Genomic DNA, 25,768 nt, shown 5'->3' with positions numbered 1-25,768 from the left:
TGCTGTCAAGGTGCCAAGTGGCGCAAGTGCAAACAGCCTGTTCGTATACTGTTAAGAATCCTTCTCCATCTGGGCTAATATGTTTCTCTTTCTGGACACATGGATTTAGGTCGAGTCGAGATACTACTAGGTTTGCTGATCCATAGGAAAAGTTTTCCTAGTTCGTATGCTATATTCGTGCCACTTTTGCTGTTGTAGACTTCTTGATTCAACTTGAGTTGAATTCAACCCTATAGTAGAATAGCACGAATTCTATCGTCTAAGTCGTGGTGGTACAATCTTCTCTCTGCAGCCTTAAGTAAGCTTGATGGTATTACAATGCTTAATGCCTTTTGCAGAACATCAGCATACTTGAGATAATTTGGCACTATTTCACAAGATATTTGGGCAGTAGTAGTTGCTCACCTATATATTGTGATTCGACTGGTTCTTTCGTCTATAATATTTTATGTGCTCATGGAACAAACTACTATGGCAAGTTTTTTGTATGGTGACCCCTGAAAGTGAATATGTTAGTCATTTGTTTAGTATAAGTACATTAGTTTTGGATAGAAATAACTTCTTTTTTCAAATTTACTGGCTAAAGATGCTACTGGTTGGATTCCAGCCGGTGTAGGTGTAGTATTGAATAGTATATTCATATTAGATATTTTCGGATGACATATTTTTGCCTGTCATGTTTTGTGATACAACTGTTGATACACAAGGTTCTTTGCAATTCTCTACTAGTTGCTGACGATTATCCCTGATGGGTGTCTGCTGAAAATGTTTGGGTAAATGTCAATATGAATATATCAGTCAATTGTATATTCAAGTTCTGAATAGGGTTGCGATAATTATCGATGAAAAAATTTCCCACAGTAAATACCACGATTTTAACGCTTTCATTGGTTGGAATTGAATTTAACATGTAATGCACCAATTTCTTACAAAACTTCGTAGGGACGGGGCAGCCACTATCAAAAATGTGTAGCCTATATATAGGCTACTTTTAGTATATTGAAAATTCTCGTGTTGTTATACCTTCGCTTCTACAAGCTGGAATTCAATCGAATTGGGTGTGCAATGTTTATAACCGCCCTAACATGTCCTGTTTTTCAGTTGTAGAACTGGACTTTAGATTTTGAATTTTTTTGGATCAGGATGGAGTTGGACTGAAAATCTGGCAAATATTTTTGGATCAGGATGGAGTCGGACTGAATTGAAAATTTTCAGGACCGGACTTGGACAGTAAATTTGGAAAATATTTTTGGATCAGGATGGACTAGGACTGAATTGAAAATTTTCAGGACTGGACTTGGACCGAAAAATATTACAGTCCGCTCATCACTGCTATATACAAGGAAGTGATCAACACTCGCAACATGGGAATAGTAATAAGCGAGGTTAGATTCGTTATGGCCTCGCTACATCAAATTCTTGCCTATCAACAGATATTTACTGCCGATATCAACATGTGGTGTTTTGCAAGTAAAGACTACCTTATTAATGACAGCTAAGGACTAAAGAGCGCAGTACAGCAAGTCATGACGTTATTCGTCATGCCGATATATCTTGGCCAGAGTAGACCGATACCGATAATTCTGCCTGTGCAGATATCGGTGGTAATTTATTCAAAACCGAGCGAGAGAGAGAGAGAGAGAGAGTGTCTTTATTTTCATCCAACCAAAATACATAACACACGGCAGTGGTGGTGGTACAGAAAATATGCTTGCACAGTATTCGGTATTAGATAGGAATGATCGATAAGACCGTGAAGTAGGGATGGTGTGAACGCGAGGTTCACGTTCGCGTTCTGTGTGTGAACCTCGGAAATTGAGAGGTTCACGTTCACAAACGAACCTTGGTAGATTATGCACTGTGAACTTCTTTCATCTATTCCAATTTTCACGTTATTTTAGCATATTTGGTAGAAATTTATTGCATTTCATCTGCGGGCTACTCTATATGCATGGCGCTGGCAGCATAAAAATCAACACTAAACGAGCATGCACCTTTACAATCTGAATATTTAGTGACTTTCTGATATCGTCGTCTGATTCAAAAATCTAGCACGCGTACGGGGTCCATCTCGATTTCATATGTTTATTGCATTAAAAAAACGTGCGATTGGGGTGTTGACTACTGCTGTTAATGTGGTAAAATCCGTTTTATACTCTGCTCAATACCAACGTAGCAGCACTCAGAAGCCGAATACGTTGTCCGGTCTGGCCTAGACCCTTAAAGCGCAAGCTTATATTCCCTTGCAAGGCCACGTAGAAATTGCTGGCAAAGCGACGAAAGATATTGATTATATGGCATTATTGTATCATTCGATTGCCCCAGTTGATACATTTGGCGGCGTTTCAAAAGTCAATATGCACTTCAGCATTGTGGCATTATGTGGCTCGAGTAGTCGCTATAGGTATCGTGTGCCTTAATAGATATCACTTCCCTGGAATGTAGGGCTGGAATTAGCAATATGACGTCATGAGGTTCACGTTCGCGTTCACACAGAACCGTCCAGAAAGGTTCGCGTTCACAAGAAACCTGAACCTTTCGGAGGTTCACACCATCCCTACCGTGAAGTTCATCTAGTCTGATCACACCAGCATCAAACAGGTACACTTGAATCTAAACAGTCTGGCTGTAAAAAAGGTTACAGTAGTTAAAAAAAAATAGAAGAAAAATTAAACGATGGTAGCAAATGATCAATGAAGCAATGTCTGGGCGAGGTAGGGCAACAGTGTTAGTGTAAAGACAAGAGGTGATCAAGTAGGGCTTTTTGAATATATTGTAAGGCGATTCACGGATATGTGGTGGTAATGCATTCCAGATGATAGGTCCCGAGTAGTCGATAGATCTCATAGTTAGGTTGCTATTAGGTGGGGGTAAGTAGATATTTCCTTTAGACGAGGATCTCGTGTAGTGGGAGTGGACATTTTTGGCAGGCATGAAAAAATGTCATCAAACGCAGGAGGCAAACTATTGGAAAAATATTTGTGAATGACTTTTGATACTTCGAAGCGATATAGTTTGTCAACTTGCAAAATTCGGTGCTTACGGTAGTAAGGCGATAGTTTGGTACGTAAAGGTACAGATGAGAGCAGCCGTATCGCACGGTTTTGTAGGGTTCGAATTCTGCACAAAAATGTTGTGCATGCACTTCCCCATACTAGGATTCCATAGTATAATGGTGATACGTCCGGCTTTTTGATCGGTAAGTCGTGGGTTCGATCAACGGCCGGGTCAGACCAAAGACTCGAAAACTCGTATCCGCAGCTATCCTGATGGGCGCTTAGCATCCACGGATAGCATGGAGGAGAAAAAACGGGGGTGCAGACTAGGTGACCATACGGTCATATCGCATCTCCGTCGTCAAAGCATCTCGATGGTGCAAGTGAAAACAAATAGCCCCCTTCTCTCTCTCTTTATTTAAAACCCCTCAAGATTGTGATGGCATGATAAGATAGGCGTTGAATCATTTTCGAAAACACCGCCTGAAACCGTTGTCATACTAAGATTTGCTATGAGATAAAAATTGAAGTAGTAATTGGAAACACCACTTAAACTTGAACAAATGAATTCGGTTGTCTTTGGTCGGATGAATATCGATAGTCAAAGTACTGTCGAAGCGATACGCCATTAAAGCATTTGATGACTAGAGCTATACGAATATATTCTAAAATCCTAATATTTGGTGACAAAAGGCGGTGCGTGTTTTGCCGGAAAGGTTTAACTTTGCGAAGTATATACTCACCACAAATATTGCCTAGTTGCTAAAACTGTGGTAAATCCGTGGAAATAACAATCATAAGGAAAATTCCAAATAAACCATGATGACATTGGGATTTTTACCTGGGCTATAATTTCCACATCATCATCACAAATATGGGCGTTTGGTTGCTTATCGAGTTTCTACACGATATTCGTCGCCGCAATTGCTAGTTCATGGATAGTTAAACATAACGTATAGATTAGGATCCAATGTTACTGTTTCTCATGCTACGACCTACATGCATTTCATCAAAATTGCTTTGTTATTATATTAGAAGTGATGAAATTTCTAATATGCTAGGGTTACCATATTCTGGAAATCTGAAATGAGGACACTTTTTCAGAATTTACAAACTTGCAAAACCGGAGGAAAATTCTCAAAAAATGGTAAATTTTTCTCACATTGTGGTTGGTTGACTAAAAAAAAAAGGTAAACTTTCCACTCGGCTCCCGAAATACCCGCCGTAACTTCGGTGCTGATTTACGGCATGTCAGTTAAATTTTGCTATAGATATGACCAAAACTCCCAAAAAAGAGGACAAAAGGGCGTCCTCCGAGTACACTTTCAAAAAAGTCAAAAAAGAAGGATAAATCATCTTAAAAGAGGACGTATATGGTAACCCTATAATATGCAGAAGTGACCACGGGGGTTTAAGTATCCTACCTGATTCATCAGAACGCCAACACGTTACTACGGTCATATGAAAGGGCGTACTTCACGCAAAGTTCGCAGATGATATCCTATAATCCACTGCATGAGGATTTGCACTAGTCAATTGCTAACACCTATGAGGCTCTGCCTGTATCTGTGGATGCATTGCATATGATCCGATACCAAGCTATGGTATGAGTAGCTTCCCTGGAACTATATAGCCTACTCTGTTTTGTAGTCCAGCTGTTAGTACAATGCCCTTCTACTAGGGCAGAGGTCTCAAACTTAAATGGGCTCGCGGGCCAATTTTATACTTTTTGATGGCGCCGCGGGCCGCAGCACCAATAATAAGGAAATTCAGTGTATTTCCAAGTAGGTCTTATTTGACGGGACCTTGCATACTGACATTCCTCACGCACCGTGAAAATGTGATTTACTATTGTGAATTCAAGCCTGGCACGAAAAAATTCACATTTGACGGGACCTTGCATACTGACATTCCTCACGCACCGTGAAAATGTGATTTACTATTGTGAATTCACGCCTGGCACGAAAAAATTCACATTTTAATATATTCGAATAATATTGTTGCTGTACTTGGCATAGTTGCTGTATATTTAGTTGTAGACACCAATAAACAGTACAAATGCATCAGGATATATTCTAAAAGCTATTGCGTTAAAATGTTGCAGTTAGAGGATATTTGTCGTGTCACAATTATAGGTCGAATATTTTAGAATTTTACAAAGATTGATCAATTTTATATCAGGGCTTTGGAGCAGTACAGCCTAATTCGGGTTTCGGTAATGCATACTACTGATGTCTAGGCTATTGAGCATGTTATTACCGAATTCAAATGAGATCAGCGTTGGATTTACCTGCGAATAGTGGCAATCTATAACAACTTGAATAAAAATGATTACTGTGCGATATAGCAATAGAAATGCCAAGAAGAATCCATTGGTGTTACAACTGTGAAGCGTAGGCTATACGACTACTTTATAATACTCGCCTCATTTAATTGGCGATGATAGCTAGGATAAAGATACCCAAGATGACAGAGGATGTAACTAACTATGCATCAAGCATGATGCCAATGGTTGCCATACCGAGATGGTTAGATATCTAAATAAGCTACGCAACACACTCCAAGACCTTTTGATATATTACCATTCCACATACCAGTTTCATAGTTTGTTGTGTGCCTGGTTTCACCAAGTCACGGCGTTCCGAGTCACAAGTCCTTCTCTGATTGTAAAATTTGACGCGACTCAACCCGAGTCATTTTTATTTTATCAGACAAAGAGTCTGAGTTCGAGTAATTCTATAAAAGGTTGCGCCCATGTCTAAATCAAAATGTTCAGTCACGAATCATCATCGGGTCATGTTTTACCATCATAATCAAGTAATGTGACGTATTAGTTGATCTTCCACTGCGTGGTAACTTTTGAAATTGATGTAATAGTGAAGTTTGATGAGTAGTTTCAGGCTTCTGGAGTAGTTTCCAGTTCTCAAATAATGAAAAAGATATTTGAGAGTTAAAATATTGCCAAATACTTCGAAATCCAAAATACCGTCGTGGGCAGCGTGGTTGAGACCTCTGAACTAGGGCATGACTTAATGTGGGAAGACTACTCGCTTATTCGTTGAAATGATTCACTTCGAGTAGTGGCAATTAATTTTTTTTTTTCGAGGTCTTCGAGCAGCAAGATTACATTTCTCCTTTCTGACCAAAAATTACTCATCATGGAGCAGCATGGCTGGATAGCGAATCTCTAGGATTAAATTTTTTAAACTGTAAAACATAACGGTACAGATAATGACACCGGAGATTTGTCAAGACAAGATAATTATGTGGCCATTATAGTATGCAATTCAAATTTAATGTTTACGACCAATCGCCATACAGAAAAATGAAACGAAACGACAGTTGAAGTTTTTCAATCCCTGAAGAATTTGTGCGCTTCACCCCGAGAGTCTGACTGTAGTTCCTTGGAGTCCAATACATGTCATTGCAATTAGCCTTATGACACTATGCAATTTGCAGGACTTCGGCCATGCGACTGGTTGCGCATAGCATCGATATACATACATGTTGGCAAGTTACCCTCTTCTGCGTCTCTGCTCTAACTACCCGTGGTTAAGTCCTCATTTTAAGTCCTCCAAAACTCGAAGCAATTTTGTATACCAACACAGTGGAATCTCTGACAATTCTTGACGAGCAGTCATTACTCCCTATAGGAAATCAAATGATAACCACGTGGCTGCTGATGGAAGTCCACAATGCCTTCTTTCCAATCATTATATAAGCCCGATTTGTGTTGTACTACATTCGAATTATGAGGTCTCTATGGGAATGCGCTCATTAGCTACATGGATGCATTGGATTGACGCGCTTCCGTCGTTGTCGCACTTGCAAAGCAGATTGCAGGAACACATCAGCATCTGGTGACGTTGGCGAAGTTTCGAAGGCTGCGTAACGTTCGATCGGAACAAGCTATTCGCACTTGCTTTGAGCACGATTGCAGGCGGTGCCGTGTATTGACGATTCATTGCATTTCATTGTCATATAGTGCACAGGCAGCCGTAAGTAGTTCAGAAATAGGTTAGTCGTTTCTGAAGCGATGATTAGAAATAGCTGGATGGTGAGAAGCGTGAAGCTAAGCTATACCTGCGAGTAGTCACGAGGATATGACCGACGTGACTCGGATGATGCATAGCTTTTTGGTATTTTCGTGTACAATACCAGTCCTAATCATTGACTTGCGCCCGTATATAGTCTGCTGAACTATTATAAACAGTTAGTTCGATCGCACACTCTCAGTTATCGAAACATATAGCTGCTGAAGCCTAGATTTCTATGTTTGGTACCAAATCGGTAACTGCTGCGTCTCTGTCGTTTTTATCTTGTGTGACTACCTTATAGGTTACAACGCACGGAGCCTTTGTTGTTAAGGCGCTCAATGGATGCTATTTCGATTCAATGTAAATAATTACACGCTGGTTATGTTAAATGCAGTACCAGCTGTTCATTAATAGATCAGGCATTACACAAGGGAGTCAGGATTACTAAAAGTTCGTTGCGGTATATCCAACATGAGCGATGTTGATAGCTCCTATCGCACTGCGAATGCATGGAATTTAGGCCTGCGATCGGAGTGACAGATTGATTTGCTTGTTACATGCTGCGACTGTGCAGTGTGCAGTGCGTATCGCTAAGCCAACAGTCGGTGCGGAAAATTGATCACTTCCTGATATCGTACTGTTTCACTATAGAAAATGTGGATTGCAGCCTCACTGTGATGCCGTGGACGTAAGAAATACGATTTTCAAAATGCATTTGCGCGTTAGAGTGGTTCTGGCGCACTGACTCTGATAGTGTTTGGATTTGACAACTGCTTGCGACAATAGGAGTCGATTGATACCTGTTATTATAAGTTCTGAACTCTTGTCGTCACCCAGTGGCAACAAGCAGCTTGCGGCAAATGACCTTGACCAGTGGTTTTTGGCCTGTGTTCCATGGAGAGCTAGGGGTCCCGCGAGCCAGTCCCATGGGTAACGTGGAGGTCAAGACGAAGACATACACTCTACTCGCACACATCACTTGTGATGATACGCCCTTCTTGCCCATCATTGATAGTCGGCTGTTAGGTCTGATCAGTGGCCGAGTTCCAACTGTTGCGGTGTTGCCACCGTGAGCAGCGGCATGCGCAGGGGAAGTTGAGGTTCGACATTGAAACACCGACCCTCTGAAAGGCCAATTATATACTCAATATGTATTAGCTCATTTTGTAATTAAGCAATTGGTATCATGGTGTTGCATTTCGACCGAACAACACGATGGCACCTTCTACGGTGAAGCCACGCATTTCTCAACTGGAATCCGAATGTATTGTGGTAGATTTTTGCTTTTGTGGCGAACATTTGGGGTTCCGCGAAAGCTGGCAGATTAGCGCAAGTGTTTCGCGGGTTAATAAAGGTTACGCACCACTGGCCTAGACTGTGTTGATTGTTGATTCCCATGGGCTCGATGTTCACTAAAACGAATCTCATTAAACGTGAATGGTTGAAGACATTTGCTGAACTGATAAAATCGGGTATATAAACGTATCTCCGTTTTCAAACAGCATTTGCGCATTTGCTATTGCACATAGCCCATCCCTCGCCTCGGTTTTATTCGTGATGAGTTGCCCAATCACATGTGAGGCTTGTCTCTGCCTCCCCTCTCCTTTGGCGATTTTTGTCAATCTGCACCTGCACATCGTGTAATTTCTAATGCTAAAATGCTTAAAATAAGTTATTCTGAGATGATTAAATCGATGCCAATAATATTCAATGAGTGTTTCACTATTAGGGATACGGGAAGCACTGCACCCCTTGCCTCCTTTGACCTTGCATCCCTGGTCCCAGCGGGTGATACGTTCAATGAAATTTTGTACGAATACGGAATGTGCGAACTGCGGCCCGTATATCTGATTGCAAGTACGGAATTAGTTCTGATCTCAAGTTGAACTGATGATATTTGACCCGTGATCGAATTGAAAATGAATATAATTCGGCTTCTCGAAAATAAAAATTTCAACTTTCTCACTGTTTATCACGTCGTAGTGAGTCATATACAAACTCCACTCTGCAGGCAGCAAGTCGCTTTGGAATGAACTAGGTTCTCGATTTTGCTTAGCCCTTTTTCAGACTGAGACTGGTTTCTAGAAAGCATTCGCATCATTTCGCCTGTCACGTTTGTGCCTCAATATGTGCGTTGGCTATATCATATACGGTATATGCTTGAATTTTGAGTCAGTGCATGCAGTTACTGTGCCAGACTATGTTCGTTTACTGTATACTTTTATGATGATCCATATATGTTAACTTGTTATGCTTTTAATTTATCCGACCAATATGATTTCGAAATCCCTTAGTTTTACCATTAGTAATGGTCCTATTGTCGATCATTGGTTAGCCTACGACTATAGTTGTCTGTTACTAGTAAACGGTAAGCTCTTAATATATGTAACATTGTAACATGTGGGCATCCCTGAATTCAATCACTCGACGGTCGTTTCAATATTTGTGTCCACCTGCTGCGCTGCGTTGGATTCGGAACGACTAGAAAGGTCCTATCGTGTGCTTATTACGTTTCTGCGGACGCGTGGACTCTTTCATCATTAAATGACGCACGCGACCAGTAAATGATGAGAGCAATGGTTCAGCGTAGCGTGGGCTAAATCGACAGAAAACGAGTATAAATAATGAAGTGGCTAAAGAACTTTCGGTCAATGCGTGACAGGCGTGTTCTTCTATGAATGTTTTGTTATTACCAAATCCTAATATTGACACAGGGACGTTTATAGAACTAATGCTATGAATAAAGTTGTCGAATACTGATCAGTGGATTTTAGCATGAAATTACCCTAAATTAACAGTAGATATTATGCTTTTAGATAAGTGGTATTATGCAGTAGATTATGGCTTTATTAACTGATGGAATCATTGCCGAAAAAATCAGGATTATAGATTGTGTAAACATACTGGAATCCGAGTTTTTTCTCGGAAATGGGATCGGATCATTACTCGCATTTTCCCAAATATTTACTCAGGATCAGATCTGGATTCTAAGTGTCTAATTACAGAGATTGACTTTATATTTTCTTGCCGGGTAATTTCGAAATGATGCGAGTCATGACCTCGTCATGCTTGAGCTATGCGCCACGCCTTCCCTGTATATTTCAAGCGACTAGCAACATTTTTCCAATGCACAATGGGGATCACTAACTATTGAGGCTGTCAGTGAACGTGAAGTTCTCTGATAATGATATTGAATTTAGACACTGAATTCGGATAGATATCTGTTTATCCTAATGTGCAATTGTACATAGATTCTCATATATGTAACTTGGAAAATATATATGTGACGTTAACATCATGATATCACAAGATCGAGTTCACTTTATTCACGATGCTTGGGTTCGCCTTCACACCACCTGAAAATTGCTAAGATGTTGTAAATGCTGAAGTGCTGACGATCTGGCAGGGCTTAGCTATCATTTATGTATGTGTTTTATTTTTACTTTTATGACGCATTTTAGATATCAAAATACATTTTGTACACTTCTATCCACATCTATGTGCCTAAACTTTTGTAAATAGGTTTAAATGTCATGATTCTGTATAGAGCGCCAACGACATCGGATTGTTGAGCCTATGCCGAAAACACCGACACAATTAGCAGCGTCTTCGCCGAGTACCCCGATATATACAGTCGATATGCAAAACATTCGGCATCAACCTTACAGCGCATTTCCAGAACTTGAGATGATTTATTTGTACAGATTTTCGGCCATTGCCATGCTCACTCACACATGACACTAGCAACTAGAAAGGCTGCACTTGACAACTGTAAACTGTACGAAATGGATTAATATTTCCGGTGTAGCACTCGAACATTGTAGTTCTCCTCACTACCATGTTGCGGCGTCACCAGAATTGCCGATATTTTTTACCACTAATGGCCGATACATATTCTAACGTCTGTTTTGTTTTCAAACAGGACAAACGTAGTAACAATTTCATCTCATAGTTAACGATCAAAGGCAGACATGGAAGGTGGAATGACTTGCGTCAAGTATACCATGTTCATCTTCAACCTGCTCATATTTGTAAGATTTTTTCGTACTTTAACCGCGAATGCTGTTGCTATTCCATACCGGCTTCATTTGTATTGAATGCCAGCGAAACCATGAATACGAGTAAGCCATAAACTGGTATTTCCTTGGTCGTTGATCATTCTTGGTCAATTTACCAAGTCTATGAAATGTGATCAGTATTTGGCAGACGTGCGTGTCTTCGCAGATTTTAAAAGATCACATAACTTTGTGAATGATATAACTCGTTAGATGCTTATTAGTTCTTTCAGAATCGTATTTTCGTTGCGTGTGATCGATAATACTCATACACCATACAAGACGAAACGATGAAAATGACGAGAATACATATGTTCTTTCGAATAGGACATGATTATGTGTCCTGTTAAGCTGAGAATTTGTTAACTCGTGGCCAAGATATTCTGCCCTCCACCGGGTGGTTACAAGTCGGATCAACGTGTATTTGTGTGGGTTTCACTGTTCCAATAAACGACATACAAAGGGAATGACTGTTGCAGACTGATACTAGACATCTCTTCCCAACTGGTACAAAATAAGACGACCATCTCATTAATTAAACTACCGTTGAAAAAGCGCTGGTTGAATCCTGATAAGACAAGCCACGACTATAAATAAACGATAAATGACATAAAACTACTGCAACAAAAACAAAGCTGGCTACTACCAGCGCAACGTTTAAGAAATGAATACACGTGGGCTCCAAAGAAATCAGTCTAGGCTGCGAAGGAAGAGCCATAAAGAAATTGTAACCACGGTGATATTGTCGGTACTGTGACCCTGACATTTCTGGTTGCACTCCTGGCCCATAACGTGCTTCTGAGTACTGTCAATTGAATGTCGTAACTGATTGCACAGCCAGCCCATTACGGGGGGGGTCTGAGTACCGGAAAACGGATGTCTGTTTTGTTAGCGAGAATCTGTCAACGCGTATGGAGTAAGGGAGGGGATGAAGGTTGGACATTGCGTAGGAGTAACAAGAGTCTTGAGAGACTACTATATATGAGTGGTATATCATTAAAAACATTTTGAACTGACCAGGGGCGGCTTTTGGGGTGGACGAGGTGGGCGGTCGCCCGCCCCCCCCCCCTCCCTGGTCGACGGGCTCCCCTCTTTAGTCATTCATCAAATCTCTGCATTTCTGGGAAAAGTCTCGTATCCCGATTATCATCAAGTCTCTGCATGCGGTAGAGGTACTTAGTTTTGATGTAGTCTATCCTTTCAATCATGCAATAATAATAGATACGACCTAATCCAGCGCCTGCATGGCTCAAACCTTGTCGTGGTGTGTTGGCTCATTATTACTAATGTCAGCCGATAGCTTTCCAGATTAGTGTGGGCAGCATACGATACTAGTATCGTAGGCCTCGGTGTGGGTCTATTTGACCTGCAGCAGTTGTGTCGCTATTCTATTATTTCATGGTACATGCCATGCAACTTCAGCATGAAGGCATGAGCTATAGTTAACCGGTTCACTTCTTTTATAATTTGACAATGTATGATAAAAGAAGGCTCAGGAGCTAGAGCAATTCAACATTCCCGGCTGCTTCAAAGCCGTGTTATAGTGTCATATACACATCACGTAATCCCGTTCCATAAGGCGCGCCAATATCGAGTTACTAACTAGGGCTGGGCACAATGATTCGAGTACTCGAATCTAAATCGAGTATTAATTTTAATGATTCGAGTCGAGTAGTAAAATACGATTTTTTTCGAGTACTGAAATTATATGCTCCTCGCAACTGGAAGTTAATTTATCAACGAGAATTCTAGTTTCGATACTATTTTCCACTGAGGAAGCCTTGAACCATTGCTTGGCCGTGTCGCAGCATACGAGACATAGTACAAAGCTACGAACGTTACTGGAAATAACACATCTATGAAGTCGTGATCATCCCACAACATCGTCAAGAAGTGCAATGAAATCGGTATGGTCGAAAAAAGACCAAATTATCTTTAATGTGTTGAATTGCAGGCGTTATGTTCATTGTGATGACATAAAAAGTACATATTTGAGCTTTGACACTGTATATTCTGTTGTGACGTCATAATGAGTGATACTCGAATACTCGACTCGAATCGTAACACGTGATTCTGAATCCAATCACTCAGGTGCTCGATTTTGCACAGCTCTATTGCTAACACTAGATGCGCAAGGAGGGTCTGGAGGGCTCCAGAAGCTGCGATAATTACATACTTATAGGGGGCCCCGAAAGTCTCGCCCAGCATGTTTAGGGGTGTTTTGATGGAGTTTGTGGAAATAATAACAAGTTGGAGTAGTAAGGTCAATCAGGATGACTTCGAAAGGTTCACAAATCATCTTGGGTTCGAAGTCGCTAGTCTCAGCAAATTTGTGAACAGTAGTTTGAAATATAATTTTTTTCCTTATCCGTAATATACATCACCACTATTATTATAGAATAAATTCAATATGAGCTGCTACATAGAAATGACCGGGCTTAACGTTCATTAAAAAATATGTTTCTTAATTTTGGTGCTATATATGTTGCGATCATTCCCAAATGTGTTGTCGCAAGCGTTCCGCGTTAATACACATTAGCCACCAGCTATATCTTTAGGGAAATAGATTTTCGGCAATTGTTTACATCAAATCGAAAGCGTGGATTTCCAAGACACGACTGTATATGCAATTTAGGGTTGTTCAGATTTGAAAAATTGTCAGGAAACTTCGATGCTTGTGACCCAAATGATGGTTTAGTACATAAAAACACTTTTATGAGCAATTTTGGTCATCTTCCTCATGATCTTCTATCCCCGAAAAGCCCCCAAAGATGCACGGGGCAATTCTCCTTACTGCTTGATTTGTAGTGTTGACCATGTCACCGGTTTATAGCTTTTGTGACGTTATCATTCGAAAACGGCCATGTAGAGACGGGATATTGCAATAAAATGGATATGTTTTCAAAATTTTATTGAAATGCAGTCCTGTAAAGGTCACATGCACCTCCGTTTTGCTCAGCAAAACCTGTCCGTCATGCTCATGGGAATCATGTATTGGTTGCACCATTGACATCGGCTTTGTTTTGGATCGTACATTGAAGAAGCGCCGTTGGGTTGCAATTCGTGACCAAATACTGATATTCCCAGCTAGTTTTCAGTCATAAGGTATTATTCAAAGGTATGTAATGTCAGTAATACTTTTCTCAACTTCAAATCATCTGTAAAATACTGAGTTATCTCATTTTATGGTAGACTGCAATTTAGTTGAAGAAGAATGCCTGAAACAATGCATCAACACAATGTTCAGCACTTGCCTTATAGGTATTCTTGTCATATTCCATACGTTGGCAACCTCTTCAACAGTTAGAAGGACATAGTCCTGCGTTGTGGTAGTTTCGGGGCAATTTTCTTTCAGATATGGCGGATGTAGTAGAACCTCATCTGGAGTCGGTAGCTTGGAGTGACTAATACACTCAGATAAATATCCAACCGAATAGTGACCAGAATATCAGATCAAATAGTGGGCAGACCTGAATCTTGTTCATGGTTGGTCCGCAAAACCCATATCCGCTTTGTTTCAGACATTCTTCTGCAACTAAATTGCAGTCTACCATAAAATAAGATAACTCGGTATTTTACAGATGATTTGAAATTGAGAAAAGTATTACTGACATTACATAGCTTTGAATAATACTTTATGGCTGAAAACTAGCTGGGAATATCGGTATTTGTTCACGAATTGCAACCCAACGGCGCTTCTTCAATGTACGATCCAAATCCAGCCGATGTCAATGGTGCAAGCAATACATGATTCCCATGAGCATGATAGACAGGTTGTGCAGAGTGAAATCGATGTGCATGTGGCCTTTATAGGACTGCATTCAAGTACAATTTTGAAAACATGGCTATTTTATTGCAATATATTATCTCTACATGGTCGTTTTCAACTGATAACGTCACAAAAGCTATAAACCGGTGACGTGGTCAACATCACATATCCAGTAGTAAGGAGAATTGCCCCGTGCATCTTTGGGGGTGTTTCGGGGATAGAAGATCACGATGAAGATGACCAAAATTGCTCATAAAAGTGTTTTTATGTACTAAACCATCATTTGGGTCACAAGCATCGAAGTTTCCTGACAATTTTTTAAATCTGAACAACCCTAATATGCATACTGATACCGAATTTCAATACATAATATGACGTAATTTCCACGAGAAGTAATTTTGTTGCTGTTTATGACCAACCTATAGTTAATATTTGTGCAGGAAAGATGGCGGTTAGATGATATAATTGAGCTAATTTTGAACTGAAACTTGAGGGGGTCCGTGGGGATCTAAAAGGGGTCCGTGAAGACGAAAAGGTTGAGAACTACTGTCGTAGAGTGTGTATTCACAGCCAAACGGCCGAAAGGGTGGCATTATATCGCGCTCTTGAATCCTATACGTGCCTATGTGCGTGCGTATTGCATAATTTGGAATAAAATGTACTCAATTTATACCGCGGTATAAGTCTGAGGTAGGTTCTGGTTTCATGTGCAATGGGTATATGTATAATGTATATATTCACACCCGTATACAAACAGTGGTACACGGGTGTAAATACACACTCTTTTCGCTAAGAGTGCATGAGGATAAATGGCTACTATCACCACATCGCTTAAGAAATGAAGGCGCGTGGCCGCCAAAGCATTCTAAGCGGCGAGTGATGAGCCAATTATAACCACCGAGACGCACAAAATGAATCTCGGGTACATAGGAATGATCTGCGGAACACTTCGTTCCAACGTGGTTTGCTTCTTCTCAGATTGCACGCATTGATGCGGAATAATGGATCCTGATGTTGAATAATTTCCTTTGCAGCTTGCTGGCGCTGCTTTGCTTGGTGTCGGTATTTGGGCCGCAGTTTCCGCTAATGCATTCAGTGGTGTTATAACAAGTCAGGGATTGATTTATGGAATCATTGTGGTGGGAGCTGTTGTTTTCCTGATTGGTTTTCTCGGATGCTGTGGTGCAGTCAACGAAAACAAATGTCTCCTGGGATCAGTAAGTGTTACGGGATTCTATTTAGCCAATCCGGCAATTGTAAATGCTTACGTAAATTTGCAGTTGTGTAGCACTAGATTAATAAACCCCTTCATCATTTATATATGATATTATGTTTGGCATAGTATTCAGATACTTATGCGGAATTCTTAGCGTTGATTCCTGTTACTGCAATACCTGTCGCCTCAGAAGAAAGACATTGCTATGCGATATCAATACACAATACACATGTTCAAGTATTTCCTATTGGGACCATAAATAACAATCCAACATAAAAGTGTCTCCGAAGGCATATACGGCGACACAGCGTTATTTCAACTAATATTTCTTCTGGATCGATAGATGTTCTTCGGGGAGCTATATTTCCCTGAGAATATAATGCTAAGGAGACAAAAATATTTCGGGAACATCACGATCCATTTACTTTGCACATCACGTTTTCAAACAATATAATTAGCAGTGCCGGGTTGCTTGCGCGGTAAATGAAGAACGATTTCATCTACAGAATGTCCAAAACTAGGGTTGTGCACCCCGCGGCCCTTACGGAAATTGTGTGGTTCATAAACAAGTTCCGATTCTACAGTGTTCAATGCACACCGCGATTCTTTAGCAAAGAAGTCTTTAACCATCGACTCGCGAAATCTCGTGAGTACATACATATGATTCACGTTCGTCTTCCCTACCCTTTGGTTGTAGGACAACTTAACAATATGGGAGGAGAGTATATATCAGTAAAATGCACCCATGCAATGCAATTTTTTACGAAATATGAATATTCTTGAACACCCTCACCATCCACTGTTACGTTAAATCATGTCACTTGAAATAATTACGAACGATGCATATACTGAATCGGTGCCGTTTATTTTTCTGAAAAAGCAGAAAATAGTTTGAAAATAATGTTCACACTTTGCGCCATTTTTAATCCGATGCAACTACTACATGTGCCTACTGTTGTAAATAATCCCGTGACGCGTCTTTTCACAACGCGATTCTTATCATACCCGCATATGCAACAGTTTCACAACGTACCCTTGTGCTAACGCCGTAATAATGCTCAGTTAACAAAGGAATCGCTATGAAAAATCGTATTGTGAGTAAATTATATTTTGTCATTCAAGTTTCAATGTGAAGCATTAGCCATTAGTGGCTTTGGGATACCACATAACTAGTGACTGGCCGTCTGAGGAAAAGTGCGTATAATTGCTCATCCTTTGCTCAAGAGTTGGCATACCGATATGGTGAAAAGTACACACGAACGCCCATATTAAAGACATTGATTGTGCACTTGAACGGTTAGGGTTAACTATCCTCCATGGCCTACCTGGGATTGAGAACTTGATGGAAACTCGTACGAACTACTCGTGTTTTCACGCCGGTTAAAAACAATCCCTAATAGTCTATATATAACCTATAGCAGGGGTCGGCAACCCCTGATACGCGGGATGATTTTTCATGGCGCGCCAAATAAATTGACATACACGACATGTTATAATCATGTTTGTGGTAAAAAGTCAAACAGAAATGTTCAAAATGGAAAAAGCTCGAAGGTGACCAAAAATTATTTCGTAAATCAATATAAAGTAGAGGCTTCAGTGGCAGATTCTATTCATCCTGAAAATTTTCTCCGCGTGTGGCGCGATTTAGTTGGACCGGATTTAATTTTAATGTGGATAGTAAAATTAGATTTCAGTCTCGTTCTAATGCGGCGAGGTCAGGACTTTTGAGATGCGGACAGAGTCTGATGTCATGGAGTTTTTTGTTATGTGCGTTGCATGTGCGATCAATAGTCCAGATGTTGTTGAACGATGGGTGTCGACATGGAAGGCGCCGTTCATTGGGATCGTGACGTTACACCGGAAAATACAAAACATGCTTAATACACAGCAATGATTCCAAACGCATTTAAGAGTGAACGGCATGCTAATACCGTATGTGGTCAATACGATGCTTTAGTCCAGGGGTTCTCAACCCGCGGCCCGCGGGCCGCATGCGGCCCGCAGACGCTTTTTCTGTGGCCCGCGAGATCTTTCAATATGATCACAATTACTACCGGCACAGTATTGTTGCATACGGTATCAATTTACCTACTAAAGCTCTCTCATCGCTCTGTCTCTGTTTCGTTTGATTTATTCTCATTCTCCAATGTTTTCTGGTTTCTTGATATATGGTTGAGTTTAGATTCTTATTTATCTGAATAGGTCTTCGGACAGTTCCATCTCGAGTTATATCACCTGATCTTAGAAAAAAGCGTTGCTAGCTAGGTCTCAGGCTAAGCAATCCATATTTTGAGGCATTGTTGAGATTGCCGACGACGTTAAAAATTGCTTGGTCTATCCCTAAACCCATGAAATCTGTTAGAAAAAGCGTTTCGCCAACAAAACGTTACTATACTGTGCGAATCTCTGCTGTTTCCGGAATTTAGCAGCATGGACAACTTCACCTAACAAATTTCGAAACTGCAGTTGTCTGATTCAACCGTGACAATAAGAGTAACAGCAAAGTCAGTTAATCTTTTGTCGCATGTTTTGAAACACGTTGCCCCTTAGACTACTTTAACCTAGCATTGGACAAAATCTACGGACATTGCAACGCTAATTGTATTGGGGTAGTATATCAGAGTGGATATATTTGTAGACGTAATGCTGGCTGGGCAAACGTGGGGAGAGGGGACTAGCAAACAACATCAACAACTTAACACAGCTGACTTCTGTAACTATTGGTGCGGGGCATCAGTCATGGAAGGAAAGGAGAATGGTTGATGGGTTTGCCCCGGACATGAGACTTCTTCTCATATCACTGAGAGCCCAAAGTGACAATGGCCTCTGTAAAGAAAAAGTAACCGTAGTTTTATACTTGCTCGCTCACGCATTGAAACAGAGGGTTCAGTTCTTTGGTGCAAGGGTTTGAAGGTGCACACACCGACTTGGGAACGAATGCAATGCACGCTTCATGAAGGGATTTACTTGTTCCGTCGGAAGATGACACAATCTCTCTGGAAACTGCAACTGAAAGCTTACGATCGCTGTCCATTATGCTGTAGAATGCATACAAACTATATGCCCATAGACAACTGGTAAATAGGCTATATTAGCCTAAATATAATAGTATAGTCCACAAATATACGGTAATAATGTTCTGCGGCCCGCAGCGCTTTTTGTTGTTAAAATGCGGCCCGTTACGCAAGGAAAGTTGAGAACCCCTGCTTTAGTCTATAGGTGCGCTCTGGGCAACCGGTGGTAGCGCGACTATCAGGAACCGGCATTTCGGCGCTGGGTGTTTCTAAGCTAGGAGACATCGACAAATGTAACGTTTCGGGAGACATGCGACTCCGTTAACGGCGCTGATTGATCGATGATTGTCGGCGATAAAACCTTGAAATTAAATAACCGCCGCATGTTGGCCAAAACGTTCGATATTTACATATCCACAGTCCAGTGTCCAGGCGTCGAAATGACCGGGCCGAATAGATCTGTGGCCGCAGCTTGAGTCGCACGGTGCAAATGAGATCCCCAGATAAAATAATGAGCCCAGCGACGTAATGTGAAAGGCGCGTTTGTCTCACGAAAGGCCATTCTATTCCATCGATTCCAATATAGTTTGAACAGCGATAGTCTTTACCGCGACATTTAGAGCTTTGAAGACAAACCTGTTCGTCAGACCGACTTGTTATACAGGGTTGGGTACATTTTTCATGATCAAGCCATACTGTCGTAACAATGTTGATGTGCGTGTCGCTTATTGGTACCGAACAAAGAAACTGCAAGAGCAATCGCAGTAGATAGCCATTAGCGTGAATAAATGTTTTTGCAATAAATCAAGCAAATATTGTGTACAATAAAAGATAGCTGTTGTGCGATAGCGACCAGAATTTATATCTTTCGCGACCCATACATTGTCTTTGAGAACCACGTCGTAACCGATGTCGTTGCCAGCTCCAGATAAGCGGTTGGTGGATTACCTGGCTTGAAACGATATAATAAATGTTTAGCACGCTAGTTGTTAAAATTTTTGAAATTGACATCTTTTGGAACGCTGCACAGCACACGAAAGGTTACCGGTCCCTGGCCTATAGTATCCAATTTTAAACTTTAATTGACTAAGTGAATCCATTCGCTGCAATGTGCCTTTGGGAGACTTGCGTACAGTGTTCGGGTTGGAAAACAGTTGTAAGTTGAATCTGAGTAAATTTACACTACGATTTCAACAGCTCACTGAATGCACGAAACCTGAGCATTATCATCCACCGGATTGTGGTATGTTGCAATGAATGAATGTCGAGTCACAACTAAAATTGACTCTGCATTAGCGAGTTTAAAATAATTCTATATGAATGGTGATAGCTACTTAACAATCTACTAGACAGCCCTCGTATGACCCAGTGAGTCATGACACAATGTCCATGCCCACAGATCTACGTAAGGATAGAGGTGCGGCTGTATGAATATCATCTGTATTGTAGCATGCTATTTACTTTATACATTTGCGTCACCAATGCTCAATGCGCCCGTTCATCTTCATTATAACATACTCTAACTAAAGACCTTTCACCTTTTCAGTTCTTCACGTTGGTGTTGATTTTGTTCATTCTACAAATTGTTTTTGCGATATTGCTCATCGTCTACAAACCCAAAGCGGAAAAGTTAATAGAAGATAGTTTGACCAATGCCCGCAGTGGGAATGCTACTGATATGGCGACATGGGATGTGCTACAAGATGCGGTGAGAACACATTCTCGTTATTGCTTACCTTTCTACTATATTATATAATAGTCCAATATATTGGTTCCTCCAATCGTTGGGCGAACATGTGATAGGTATATAATTTTTCAAGGTCGGCTGCTGCGGCTACAATGGTCCAAAAGATTGGCAAACCAAGATACCTTCGAGTTGCTATCCAGGCAAGAATACCACTCGCTCACCGTATCCTAACGGCTGCAAGTCACAGTTTGGTGCACTTTTCTGGGTCGTGGCGGGGATTGCTCTCGGAATTCTGCTGATAGAGGTTGGTATCGAAATGTCAACGTACTGAATGTTATTATAAAATATATAATGGCTCAAACTGGATATGATTTTTAATATTCCTCCCTATTACTTTTCTCAAGTCCTGAACTGTCATGCTGGTGACGAATATATGCAGGGTTGTAACCAAGTCACAAGGTTCCGAGTCACAAGTCAATCTCACTTCTACAGTGTTGACTCGAGTCAAGTCGAGTCATTTTCAATTCACTACCGAATCAAATCCGAGTCCAAGTCACGCAGTAGTGTGTCGAGTCCGAGTCATAGGGTTTTGACTCGAGTCCGAGTCCAATTCATTGTGTTGACTGTTAACTTCCAAGTTAATGTAATGTGAAATCCACTTTTTACAGCACTGCTCGGTGATATCGAATGCTTCGCATCCATAACATGCAAATTTTCCTGACTTTTAACAGTTTCTGTTAGCATGTTCAAGAACCAGTACTGATAGACGAAATAATAATAGTGTCATAACTTTACAATTTTTCGAAATTACAATGATATGCCTGTGTTGGTAGAGCCAGTCTCGAGTCATATGACTTGGTCCGAGTCATGCGCAATGACTCGAGTACAAGTCGAGTCAATACACAAATTGAATCGAGTCGAGTCATTTTTCATTTTTAAGAAAAAGACTCGAGTCAAGTCGAGTCACCAAAAAATCGCGACTCGAGTCTGACTCGAGTTGAGTCATGACTCGAGTCATTACAACCCTGAATATATGACGTCCACCGTCAATAGCATGATGTATTCAGATATGTACTGTGCGTGCTCACTGTTCAGTATTGGCGTGATTGTGCGTCGGAGCAACTATATAGTTACTCTTTCGCCAAATATCAATACACCCGCTACAGTATGGTACAGGAGAGTATAGTGTATAGTGATTCACTTTAGTTTAGACACGCTTTCATAGATCAGTTGTTGGACACCTGTGGTACACTGGTAAGTTGTATCTGGTCCGCTAAAAATTCATATATTTTTGGAAGATTAGTGACGGTTCTGAATTATAATGATCAAACTTGCTGATAAAATTTATAAAAACCAAGTTGATCTGATTAGTGGAACTTATGTGCTACTGCCTTGCTGGATCCCCTCTAGTGACTTGTAGTATATGAGCAGCGATAAATTTCGACGTTAATCATTTATGTGCGATGACCGATCTACGATTTTTTAAACCGGTGCTCAGAGCAAGACTGCTTCCGACCCCTGCTACAGCGAATTCGGTGAAGCCATTAAAGTATACTACTGGGCCTATGTCAGATGCCCGACATTTGAGCATGCGACACGATGAAAAGCGACAGTTGAGCAATTATTATCCACCGATCCAGGATAATCCGAGGATTATCATCGAAAAACTCATATAACTCCGCTTCTACTGGTCGGAATTGAGTCAAATTTATTTTTCATCGTCTTTGAAGACAGCTCAACAATTTCATGGGGTTGGCAGAAAAATTCGATTTTTGTGACGCCATCTTTGGTTATCCATAGTTAAAAATGAGTGTTTGTGAACAACACGCAATATAATTTTCGATAAATACATTCCAGAGCAGTTAACTGGTAACGATAACCGCGCATTTGTCTCCGTAAATATGTAGACTATCATGCATATAATGTTTAACAAATGAGTCTATTCGCCACTAGCGTTGGGACCCCGGGAAATCCCGATCCCGGGATCCCGGGTTTTGAAGCAATCCCGATCCCGGGATTACACCCAATGAAATCCCGGGATTTGTAAAGAGCATTTTCCAAGGCTTGCGTAGCGCCATATCTTTTATTTTGGTAATAAAGCAATGTCACAAACTCTGCTGATAGTCTAAAACCATTCACAATTATTTGATATTGAAGCCAGCTATGGCATAACAATGTACTACACAATCACCTCCGTCGTAGTCTACGAATCGTAGCAGTGTAACTGAGTATCGGAAAGTCACAAGGAAGGTGCTGTGGAGGTGAAATACAGGTCGAATAATGGCGAATTTCGGATACGTCAATGCAAAGAGAAAATAACATGTTTAGCGAAACTGTTTGTTTTATAAATCTACATAAAAAGCCAAATGCAACTTGTGTCAAGACGTTTTGAAAGCTTCAGTTTCTAGCACAAAGGGACTATAATAACGCATTTAAGGTCCGTACAAATGATCGTAATTAAATCATGCATGATTCAATCGGACACGTCAAAGAAAGATCAGCTAAAAATAAAGATCAGGAAGATCGATTCCTATAAAATAGATCGCATAAGCCTCGCCTCGATGAACTTCTTAACCAGTTAACTGCTGTGGGCTAGTTAACATTTATTCAATTACCCAAAGTGGGTGAATTCGTCGGGCCTTCAAGGCTTATGGCTATGACTTGTCAAGATGTCGCAAACGGGTTCGTAACTTGGTGATCGAGCACAGCAAATAAATCCGTAAGTGTGTGGAAGAAGAGCTTATGGCAATGAAACGCAGCATTGGACGTTTTTCGACCACGTTTGACGAATCATTTTCTACACGAAACAGACGGTACATGAATTTAAGCGCTCATTTTCCGGGTGGCCTTCGGTGGCTGGGTTTCATTCGTATTCACGGGAGCATGTTTTTCGTCAATACTACAAGGAATAAATGTTGTGTGCGTAGCTTGTATGTGTATTTTACTACTTTGCTAATCCCGGGAAATCCCGGGATTGAGAAGCGCAAATCCCGGGGAATCCCGATCCCGGGATTTCAAATTTGATCCCGAAGTCCCAACCCTATTCGCCACCAGTGTGAAATTCCCCACCGGTTGGGAACCACTGCATTAGAGAATGTCGTAGCATGTCATGTGTACGCGACACGTATGCACAATGTTAGATGACACCAAACCAGGTTTATACCACTCATCCTCTAGTCTAACACCAGCAGGTGATATGTGTGAAGTACTATTATGTGTCGAACATTGTCGTTTAATCTTTGTTCTCATAGAATACAGATAGAAACACTAAATATGCATTTGATATTAGTGCGAGATAGTGTAATGGTGATGCGTCCGGCTTCTTGATCGTGGGTTCGATCCTCGGCCGGGTCAGACCAAAGACTCGAAAACTGGTATCCGCAGCTATCCTGCCAGGCGCTCAGCATTCACGGATAGCATGGAGGAGAAAAAACGGGGGTGCAGACTAGGTGACCTTACGGTCGTGTCGCATCTCCGTCGGCAAAAGCATCTCGATGGTGCAGGCGAAAACGAATACCACCCGTTCTCTTTCTCTCGTCGGCCACTTGCTCCACGTGCGTGAGGCGGTTATGAATTGCCAATGAAACCCGTAATTTTCATTTTCAGCTACTGGCCATGATATTCGCCTGCTGCATGATCCGCACCATAAGTGAAACGAAGGAATATGCCTGAGTAAACTATTCCGTGGATTCGCCGATACAATATTCTTCGTTTGCTTTCCATGCCCAGTTCACGTCTTACGTGTTTGAACATTTCACTATACAATATCCTTTGCGTGATATGCACAATGTTTTTTTCATTGAACGCTACCCTCTGTCACGAGGCTACTCCTCCGACAATTTGACGAATTGATATTGTATTTGCAAGACCCGTCAACGTACGATGCACAATAAAAATATTAAAACGGCCTATTATGTATTCAAGTTACTGTATGTTGAGGGTAATGAAATAAGTACAGATTTGTTGTGAATCGAGTAAAGAAGGTAGAGTAAATTATAATTGCAAAAGGGCGCTGTATTGTTCACACTTACATAGAACTTATAAAGCAGTAATTCTCAAACATTTCTCAACACGCCAACCAGAATGTTTTCAATCCCAACGCATTGCTTGGTGGCATGGATGGTGTTATGGCTGTCAAGATACTTCTCAAATATGCAATTCGGACGATTCACAGAGCAATAATTAGAAGCTGGATGTAAATCGCGCCTAGCGAGGAAAAAATCTAATCGAATGTATTGTTAAGTATAATCATGCAATAGTAGCACAAAGATATATCAGACATTTTGATGCCTAATCTCTTTCTATTACCACTCTTGAGCTGAACTCAATCGTACCTGACCATAACGGCATCACAAACCAACGACACAGCTACACGAATTCACCAGGTACACTCATTCAGGTACATCTTATGATTAGTGCAAGGTTCTATATCATTCCGAATCGAGCATCAGTATATAGATGGTACGACGAAATTATGACATTTAGAATGCAAATAAAATTTGGATTATTGCCATTGTTGAAACGTGAAAGTTTCGGCACAAATTAAAATCATTCCGACTTCAAGAAGCATAATTTCTTTAAGGCGGCTTCAGGCCTCCCCTCAGAGGCTTTCACGCCTCGAGTAGGCGAGCGCCCCAGATTGACAACCACGGTTTTAAACATGCAAAATGGAGTATAGAACACGAAACCTCAGAGAAAGTGGAAACACGTTCGTACGATTCAATGCGTAATCCAGATACCCATCCACTTCGCCTTTCCAGCCCCCTCTGGCTTTACGCTTTTTGCCGCTACTTATCATCTACATTTCATGTCCGTTTAGGGACTGAGGTTGTATCGCCTAAACGTGCGAAGCACGAAATATTTCTGTAATTCATGATTGAAACGATCAATATGATCGAGAATTACATACATATCGCTATCAATTTTTATCCTCTCTGCTCACGTAACCGGATTTAATGGTATAGCTGAGTGAGGTGTGTTGGAAAAGTACGTAG

General features: G+C 40.9%; 1 protein-coding gene across 1 annotated transcript; it reads left to right on the top strand.

Moving 5' to 3' along the window:
* Nucleotides 1–10,903: 10,903 nt before the first annotated feature.
* On the top strand, nucleotides 10,904–24,688 carry LOC145434321 (tetraspanin-18-like). Its single transcript, XM_080311688.1, has 5 exons — nucleotides 10,904–11,064; nucleotides 15,892–16,074; nucleotides 20,634–20,795; nucleotides 20,908–21,078; nucleotides 24,381–24,688. Exons 1-5 carry the CDS (start codon nucleotides 11,005–11,007, stop codon nucleotides 24,444–24,446), a joined length of 642 nt encoding a protein of 213 aa, XP_080167814.1. The 5' UTR covers nucleotides 10,904–11,004; the 3' UTR covers nucleotides 24,447–24,688.
* The last annotated feature ends 1,080 nt before the right edge of the window (nucleotides 24,689–25,768 follow it).

Source organism: Botryllus schlosseri, chromosome 2, assembly GCF_051294905.1.
Source record: "Botryllus schlosseri isolate E-star chromosome 2, Bs_hap1, whole genome shotgun sequence".
Lineage (NCBI taxonomy): Eukaryota > Metazoa > Chordata > Ascidiacea > Stolidobranchia > Styelidae > Botryllus > Botryllus schlosseri.
This window is presented reverse-complemented; position numbering and strand designations above follow the sequence as displayed.